At 41.8% G+C, this 10092-nt stretch overlaps 1 protein-coding gene across 1 annotated transcript; it reads right to left on the reverse strand.

The window, feature by feature from the left end:
* Nucleotides 1-2567: 2567 nt before the first annotated feature.
* Nucleotides 2568-9514, reverse strand: LOC308251726 (olfactory receptor 7E178-like; the record flags this gene model as incomplete). The annotated part of the gene is made up of 3 exons (XM_080675446.1): nt 8582-9514; nt 8334-8398; nt 2568-3531 (listed from the first exon to the last, which is right to left on the reverse strand). Exons 1-3 carry the CDS (start codon nt 9404-9406, stop codon nt 2568-2570), a joined length of 1854 nt encoding a protein of 617 aa, XP_080531572.1. The 5' UTR covers nt 9407-9514.
* Between the last annotated feature and the right edge of the window lie 578 nt (nt 9515-10092).

Raw genomic sequence — 10092 nt, forward strand, 5'->3', positions numbered from 1 at the left:
TCTTTTAAGGAAAAACTGATATGTACAAAGATACCTAAGTATCCTATCTAATAAAAGAGTAATATGCAAATTGACCATCACTCCAACACACAAGATGGCCACCCCCAGGTGGTCAAAGATGGTCCTCCCATGTGGACACAAGATGGCCACCACAAGATGGCCAGCAGGGAAGGTATGTTGTGGGTGATCAGGCTAGCAGGGGAGGGCAATTGGGAGGGACCAGGCCTGCAGGGGAGGGCAGTTAGGGATGACCGGGCAGCAGAGGACGGCAGTTAGGGGTGACCAGGGCTGCAGTGGAGGACAATTGGGAGGGACAAGGCCTGCAGGTGGGGCAGTGGGGGTGAACAGGCTGGCAGAGGAGGGCAGTTATGGGTGAATGGGATGGAAGAGGAGGGTAGTTGGGGTGAGCCAGGCCTGCAGGGGAGGGCTGTTGGTGGTGACCAGGCCAGTAGGGGAGGGCAGTTAGGGGCAACCAGGCTGGCAAGGGAGGGCAGTTTGGGGTTACTGGGCCAGCAGGGGAGGGCAGTTAGGGGCAATCAGGCTGGCAGGGGATCCGTTAGGCATTGATCAGGCTGGCAGGACACTGGTTAGGGGGTGATCAGGCTGACAGGCAGAAGCGGTTAGGGGCAATCATGCAGGTAGGCAGGTGAGCGGTTGAGATCCAGCAGTCCTGGATTGTGAGAGGGATGTCCGACTGCCCATTTAGGCCCAATCCCACCAGGCAATCGGACATCCCTTGAGGGGTCCCATATTGGAGAAGGTGCAGGCTGGGTTGGGAAACACCCCTCCCCAGTCCCTCATGCATGAATTTCGTGCACTGGGCCTCTAGTCCTATATAATAAAAGCATAGTATGCAAATTATCCCCTCGACCAGGAATTCGACCAGGTGGTTGGGCTGCCCAGGGAAAGGGAGGGAGTACCCGGCCAGCAGCCGGCTTTCACTAGGGACCCTAAAAGTGCATGAATTTCATGAATGGGGCCTCCAGTGTAGCATAAGACAATAGGAGGTCAAGGATAGATTGACCACGAAAAAAGAGAAGAAATGATGGTTACAAAGTGGAATCCTAATTGAGGCAGTTACCAGTGAAAGGAAAAATGTCCCCTTTGCTGAGGACATGGTTGTTTGTTATCCCTGAGTAATGAAAATGAAAATAGAGTTAAGTTCATTCATAATGACTTGGGAGACTTAACAATCTACAGGCACAATTAAAATCACACAGCCACTGGAAGTAACATACCACTATTTTAAACCTCAATTGTATACCCTTGACCCAGACATAACATTACAATTACCTTTTGGTCCTCAGCTGATTTTAAATTCTTCCAATTGTATATCACACCATAGCTTTATTCCCCGTATTATGCGTTATCGGTGAGGGTTCAGTCAAGGAGAGAGTAGCCACACTAGTTATTTTTAACGGAGATACTTTAATATAGGTACGATTAAATAGTTTTAGAAAGATGTAAGGCATAAATGAAAGAAATATGGTAATACAGTGTCATAACTGCAGGTTTTATTGACAACCACATAGGATAAGGGGCAAGGCAAATGGTTGGAAGAACCTTTCCTTTTACTGACAATTACTGGAAGAATCTAAAGAGAAGCCAGGTGGGAAATCAGAGGCCGCACCACAGCGTAACACCTGAAAGCATAGAAGGGTAAGTTTGGAGCAGAAAAACTATAGCTTAATATCAAGTACAGAGAGACAGCTGTGGAGTGTGGAGGGAGAAGATATGTAAAAAAAGATATTACCCAGAATGTGAGGGGAGGAAATCACATTGACCTTTACTAAGGCAAGCTCTTTCATAGCTGCTCCTTTGGAGTTCTGATCACTTTAAGGTCTTCAGTATCTGATCATGAACAGTAAAGAACCCGAGACATACCAGTCCTTTTTTAATAAAATTTCAGACAAAATTCAGTAGTTCTCGGTCAGGTCTCAATACACATTAGACCCACCTGGGGTATTGTGAAAAAACATTATCCTCTTTTCACTCTCCAATTCAGTTAAATCTTTATGTATGGTTAATGGACTCAGGCATGAAGATTTTTAAAGCTGATCAGATGCTTCCTAGATTGAAGATCAGTGCCACACATTCTCTCACACACCTGCACTAATAGATTTGATTAAAGCCAAAGTTTTGTGAAAAATAGCATGGACAAAAAAATAGCTTGGACAGTGAAATGGTTGAGAATCATATATAACATTCATATTAAAAAAGAGTTGTGAATTTCTAAAGGATGCCTGGGTCATAGGCAACAAATACAGAAAATTCCATACTGTAAAAGGATTAAATTGTGTGGTGACTTTGACATACATAAAATCCCAGAATACTCCCTTAATCCCATCAAAGATGTGCCCAAATAAATTATTTTTAGACATAATATATCATGAGGATTTAAAGCCGTAAGCTACAAAAATTGTCTGACCAAAAAGAGGTTTGCCAACTACCAATGTTTGTTTTGAGTCATTTCTAATCCACAGACAAAATTAATAATAAATAAATAAATTAATTAATTAATTAATTAATTAAATAAGAAAAAATCTATAATGGCCCATGTATTAAGACTAGGCTATTCTGTTAAGGAATCGCTGCAAGGCCCTCTTGATGTCCCTGTTCCTCAGACTGTAGATGAAAGGGTTCAGCATAGGGGTGACCACAGCATACACCACAGAGGCCCCTGCAGCCTTCCTGGGAAAATGTGAGACAGCAGAACTGAGGTACAACCCAAGGCCTGTCCCATAAAATAAACAAACAACTGACAGGTGAGAACCACAGGTGGAGAAGGCTTTGTACTTTCCACCTGACGATGAGATTCTCAGAATGGAGGATACAATTTTATAGTAAGAGAAAAAGATACCTGAGACTGGAATGCCACCAAAGATGGCCCCAATAAAATAGAGTAATGTTTTATTAGTAGAGGTATCATTACAAGCAAGCTCGAGGAGTTGAGGAGGGTCACAGAAGAAATGAGGAATTTCCATGCTTGTGCAAAAGGAAAGCTGTGATATCATCAAGCAGTGCAGTTGGGAGTCCAAAAGGCTGATCAAAAAAGACACCAGAAGCAGCAGGCTACAGACACGGGGGTTCATGATATCCAGGTATTGCAGGGGATAACAGATAGCAACGAACCGGTCATAGGCCATCACAGTTAGGAGCGCACTGTCCAAACATCCAAAAAAATTTAAAGAAGACAACTGAGTCAGGCAGCCAGCATAGGAGATGACTCTGCTACGAGTTTGAATGTCCAAAATCACCTTTGGGACGGTGGTAGAAGAAAAGCCAATGTCAGCCATGGACAGGTTGGAGAGGAAGAAGTACATGGGGGTGTGCAGACGGGAGTCAGAGCCAATGGCCAGGATGATGACCAGATTCCCCAGCATAGTCACCAGGTACATGGACATAAACAAGCTGAACGTTAGAGGCTGCAGTTCGGGATCATCTGAGAAGCCCAGAAGGAGGAATTCCAATGTACCTGTTAGATTCTGGGGCTCCACATAGCAGAGACACCTTTTAGAAAATACTTGAGAGCTGGTATAAAGGAAACAAGCACATTAGTGTGTCTATATTTTGAATTTAAGCAATTCCTAGTTTTCACACTTAAGGACCATGCCTCTTTAGTAATATTTCTTGGTTATGACAAACATTCTTCTTAGAACTCTTTGCATATGCGTTTTGCTCCATGAGCCTATTACTGCATGCTTCACTTTGGAAAATATGGGCTGAATAAATGAGAGGATTAAAGTTATTTAGAGCTTTATAAATCCATAAGCACACACTAGCCTATCAATACCCTCCTAAATAGGAAAAAAAAAAAAAAGGAATGAGAAGTATCCATCTCTCTTAACAAAATGCTCTTTATTATTGTCCTTATTAGTTCCAGGACACTAATAAGCAATTAAATGTACTTTATTTTATCCAAATGCAGCGTGATTAATTTCTTTGACTTGTAGTATTTATAAGCACGCTATAAGAACTATGTAATAAACACTCTGAGTCCATTTTTTGTGTGTAAAAAAGAATGATATCTCACCTTTTGTGACAGAATAGATGGACCTAGAGGGTATTATACCAAGTGAAATAAGTCAGACAGAGATAGACAAATACCGTATGATTTCACTTGTATGCAGAATCGAAAGAGCAAAATAAATAAACAAAATAAAAACAGACTTCAGTCCAACTTAGCTACAAATCAGAAGTTCTCAAAGCCCCCTCATCAGTTTCAATTAGTCATTCTGGGAAGCGTGCTTGGAGGAAAATGATGAATCTCATTCATTTCTTTAGTCACAGGACATCCCTGGAAGTGATGAAACCAAGGCAGCAAGACCGCCAGTGTGTCTCAGCCATATGGACTATGCTGTATTATTATACACTAAAAACATGTAATCAGTATTTCACAGAGTGTGTATATGTTTTTGTTTGTTTTAGTTGCCTACTGTGTGCCAACCACAGAGTGGGTGCTGGGCAATCAGAAATAAATGAGAATCAGTTGCTTCCCCACAGGCATGCGCTTGGAGTGACTTGGAAAGAAAAAGGATAGACTGAGTAGGTTGGCCAGGAGGTTTTTTTGGTTTATTTTAATTTTCCTATTTGATTTAATCCATTATACCAAAAACATAGTTTTACCAATATACAGTGAGATATTTTACAATCTTTTCTTATACGTCTTCAAAATCCGGTGTTTTACTAGTATAAAGACAGCACATCTCAGTTTGGAGTAGCCACATTTCAAGAGCTCAATAGCCATGTGAACCTAAATTGTAGGGAAAGACATCGTTCTGCACCCTGTGTCCTGTGAATAGCGTCTCACTATCCAAATCTGACTCCACCTTTTTTGCCCAAGAACCTGGGTACAAATTGAATAGGAATATTTTGCTCCTTTCCTCAACTCTAAAATAACAATAGTTGTATACCCTGATCTTGAGGGTATTATGCAGGTGAAAATGGAAGCTACATAACACCGAGCTCTGAATCTGGCACAAGGAAACCATCAATGGAGTTGTGTGAAATTATGGTTACTCTCCTCATCACTGTCATGATCATAACCACAGCATTCATGATCATACTGGAATGCTTAGGGAATGAAGAAGTCTGGTTCCTGCTCTGGTATGGGCAATGACTTTGGAATGGTAGTGGAGAAGAGCAGGATTCTGAATGAGAGTTCTAAAATCTCCAAGGGAAAAAAATAACATAAACTTCATAGGCCTCTGGGCTGTAACTTTGCTTATCAGTGCCCTCCCATCTGGCTATCTCAGCTGTCCTGCTGCCTTGAAAATGAGGAAACAAGTTTCTCTGTAATTGCCCCTCCATCTACCATATCCCTTGCCACTCACTGGTTTGTGCTGTCTCTCCGCTGAGTCATGACCTAAGACTTTGGATCCACTGCCCTCTCCTGCCTGGTAATGAGAAGGCTGAGGCTCTGTCCTCAGGACTGGTGTGAAGTCAGACTCAGCCATGGATCTCCTGAAGCAGGTCTCAATTCTGGGAGGAAGAGCCACACATATGACTCTTAACTAGGAATGGCAGCCTGTATGGCCTTGAGCACTCAATGCACAGAGGTCATAATTAGTGAAATTGGTCCATTGTTTTCCTAACCTCTGAGGACTTCCTAATATTAACAAAGAGGAAACGGAGAATAGAGAATGTACTTAGGAGGGTCTGGGATTTGCCTCTTCTCAGGAGAAAGCACATCTGTACAATTTGCTTCTGACTTCCAGTTTCAAAAATCTTAATATAGAATGCAGACTCTTTGCAAGTCATGACTTTTTGACTTTGACATCTGCAAAATCATTGTATTAATCATATAAATTAGGGACAATTAGGCGTTCTCTAACAAGAACCATAACTATTTCCATTTTCTTCATTAAGACTTCTGTCTTTAAAAGGAAAAGTCTATTTCCCTTTTTTAGGTTTTATTTTTAATAGACATAAGTATTGTATATTGAGGTTTTACTGTGTGCAAGATGCTGTTTGCAGCACAATACATTTTTCATTTCTTTTTTCACTTCTTTTTCCTTTTTCTTCTTGAACTTATTGGAGATGACATTGATTAATACAATTATATAGGTTTCACATGTACTATTCTATAATATGTCACCTGTATGTTGTAATGTGTGTTCAGCACCCCAAGTCAAGTAAGGGATTGTTTGCTTATTTAAATGACAGACCAAGTTCTGATTTTTCTTGTTCATTGATGTTTTGGATACACTAAAACACTACTGACTTTCTCTTAAATTAAACAGGGTTCCCAACAAGAGTGCAATCAAAGTGTTAGCTAGAGCTGCAGTCCCCTCAAAGTTTGACTGGAGTTGACCTATTCCAAGCCACTCACTTTTGGAAGGAGGGAGTTCCTTGTGGGCTGTTGGCTAGAGGCCTTGCTCAGTCCTCTGTCTAATGCGCCTCCTACAGGGAAGTTCAGGCATGGCTGTGGCTCCCATTAGGACAGGTTACAAGAGACAAGGGCCAGGAATATAAAGCCTTTTTGTACCCTAATATCAGAAGTGACATCTCATCAGTTTTGCCATGTTGTGTTGGTTGGAAGCAAGTCAGTAGGCCCAAGACACACTAAAGAGAATGGGTTTCCACAACAGTGTGAATACAGGAGTGGAGGTCATTGGGAGCATATTGGAATCTGCCCACCATGCAGGCCTCACCCTCTATCAGGACATTGGTCTCTAAGGACCACACACTGGAGAGATAGCTCTGCTTCCCAGATAGCCCACAATCCATCACACCACAATGCTCTCAGCAAAATTTCCTGCAATAAACTGGCACATGAGTAGAAATTGCCTCTGTTTTGGCGTTTCTGCGAACCCCACCATGTTCCCTCAGGACACACAGTCCAAAAAAACCAGCATAGTTTCCCTTCCATCACCTGGGTCTCTCACATCAAGCTGCAGCCATTCTGTGCCAAGATTCAACAAATGTCTCCAATGGCTTCTGATTTCTGTCATTGAGAAGAGCTTAACCTATCCCAGGATGAATTTTTCTTCAGCTTTGTGTCCACAGATCCTAAAATTTATATAAGTGTGTTTGGGGCCTATTTTGTTGTTGTTTTTTTCCAATTGATAATGTGAGTATGGGAATGATGGTACTTTGCGACCTCCCACATCCTACTCATGCAGTCCTCCTGCCTCCGATAACTCTGGATGAGGAATTTAGAGATCGGTCTGTCATTAACTGATAGGAAGAAAATGTGGCAAAACCAAGTTGGTGATGTAGGAGATAACGGCCTCTATTGCCCTGCAAAGATCAACAATTAGATCCATGAACGAAAACAGCTCTGGGGGAGCTCAAGAGTCCACTTATAGAACGTCAGCAACACAGTGGAACAAAACACCTAGAATAGCCACACCAAAGGAAGCAAAGAGCAGCTTCATAGTTCCTGCATCATGCCATCACCTAGGCCAGGCTACTCAGCAACAACAGGAAACTCCAAGCTAGAAAAAGTTGTTAACCTGGTGGAAGAAGGGAGAGTAGAGTGAGCAACTAGTTTACCAAGTCTTTTAGTGCCCCATAGGAAAGACCTGTTTTATTTCACTCCACCCAGAGAATGGCTAAGCTTAGACATAAAGACACAGCTAAAAGCAAAGAAGAAGAGCAGGGATTGCCACAATGGGATATAGGAATAGATTAAAAATGGACAAAAAAGACCAAGGTACAGAATCTAGGGCCAGAAGTAAACCACCGCATACACAGGCAACTAATATTTGATAAGGGATACTACGTTGGTTCTCAATCTAAGGAACTTTCAGGTGAAATATGAACCAGCCCCCATGCATGGAAAGCAGGGAGAGACCAAAGAAAGCTCACTACAGACCGGGAGGTGGCAGTTTTCATAAACCAGTGAATTTATATGCAAGGCTTGTCTAGGGTAGCCACAAGACAAGTATATCTATATACCTGCCCACCAAATCTTAAAAGTTCATATACAATAAAGGCCTTAACTGGGTTCAGTGATGTATAAAATCTAGATGGTCTCAACAAAACATAACTAGCTCGAGGGTATATCCTTAGGCCAGCGTCTGGAGAAGGGTAGGCAAGTGAAATGAACATTCCAAGGACAGGAGATTCCCCAGATTCCCCAGGGGCAGCTCTTGGGTCCAATGGCAGTCACATCTTCATGAACTCCTCCAACAGACCCAGTCATCAGTATTTATAAAATTCCCCAGTGGGTTCCAATAAAATCCATCATTATAAACCAGTGATCTGCATCCTCAGAAATTACCTGAATACTTAGATTTGACAGATGCAAAATGTGTATGGAAAATACCAGAAAGCCATGAGGAAAGATGTAACATTTAAGTATTTACTAAGAGAATTGTATATTTCACCTGGATACCAGAGTCAATGCATTTCTTATGGAATTATGATGGCGTACAAAGGATCCCAGATTACTCTGCAATTCAATTAAAGTCAAATCAAGAGAAATAAAGTTCATATGTGAAGCATGGAGAGGAATGAAAACCATGAGACTAAACACAATATGACTAAGGCAACAGTGTTCACTGGTCTACATGTTTGGTTTTGCTAGATTTTCCAACTACACTCCATAGGGATTGCAGAGATATTAAGAGTAGACTGTTCTGCTGTAGAGCCTCCATAGGGCACTCTTAATGTCCCTGTTCCTCAGACTGTAAATGAAAGGGTTCAGCATGGGGGTGACTATAGTGTACATGACCGAGGTCACCTCATCCTTCCTGGGGGAAGGCAACAGTGCTGATCCAAGGTAACCTCCAATAGCTGTTCCATAAAATAAGCAAACAACTGACAGGTGAGAGCCACAGGTGGAGAAGGCTTTATACTTCCCACCTATCGATGGAAATCTCAGAATGGAGGAAACAATTTTATAGTAAGAGCAAAAGATCCCTGAGATAGGGAGAAAACCAGAAATGGCACCAACAAAATACATGACTATGTTATTGGTGAAGGTGTCAGAGCAGCCAAGATGAAGGAGCTGAGAAGGATCACAGAAGAAATTAGAAATGTTTACATCTTTGAAGCAGGCAAGTTGTAACACAATTAAAGTATGCATCTGGGAGTCCAAAAGGCTGATGAAAAATGATATCAAAACTAAGAAGCAACAGAGGCATGGGTTCATGATGGCTGAGTAGTGCAGAGGGTGACAGATGGCCACAAACCGGTCATAGGCCATGACAGTCAAAAGCATGCCATCCATACATCCAAAAAGGATCAAAAAAGACATCTGTGTCAGGCAGCCCCCATAGGAGATGACTCTGCTGTGAGTCTGGATGCCCACAATCATCTTTGGAACAGTTGTAGAAATGAAACAGATGTCAGCCAAGGACAGGTTGCAGAGGAAGAAGTACATGGGGGTGTGGAGGTGGGAATCAGAGCTGACAGTCAGGATGATGAGCATGTTCCCCAACATGGCAACCAGGTACATGGACAGGAAGAGTCCCAAGAGCAGAGGCTGCAGTCCCAGGTCATCGGAGAGACCCAGGAGGAAGAATTCTGAGACACGTGTTAGATTTTGTGGTTCTATGTAGCCAGGACACCTTTAGAAGAGGATTGGGGAAAGGAAAATAAGTAAATGAGCACACAGCATTGTATCCATATTCTGTATTCAAGCTATTCACCCCTGAGGTCATATACTCCAGTACCTTTACCAATATTTCTCAGTATGATAAATCCTATTTAATTAGAACTGTTTCTTTTTTATTTTCTTTTTTTAAATGTGCCTTTATTGTTGAAAGTATTACAGATGTACCCTTTCCCCCGCATTGACCCTTCCAGCCTGCCCGCTCCCAGCCCCAGGCCTTCACCACACTATTGTCTTTCTTTATTGGTTTCCATGTTATTCACCTCTTTCTATATACACTTCACTGTCCAGAAACTCCATTGAAAAGTATCAGAGGAGCAAGAACATTAGAGATAACAAAGTCATAATCACAGGAAAACACAGCTACTTCTTTAAAATATATATAGAAGGAGAAACACCCATCCCCCTTTAAGAAATAAAAATTATTCTAATTTTAAGAAATTAAGAAGTAGCTACATATAACTTCTTTTATTAAAATACAATGCTAGTTAGTTAGTTCCTTTATTTAGAGTATTTTCAACACTGTATAA

Source organism: Plecotus auritus (assembly GCF_963455305.1).
Source record: "Plecotus auritus genome assembly, chromosome: 6".
Taxonomy (NCBI): Eukaryota; Metazoa; Chordata; class Mammalia; order Chiroptera; family Vespertilionidae; genus Plecotus; species Plecotus auritus.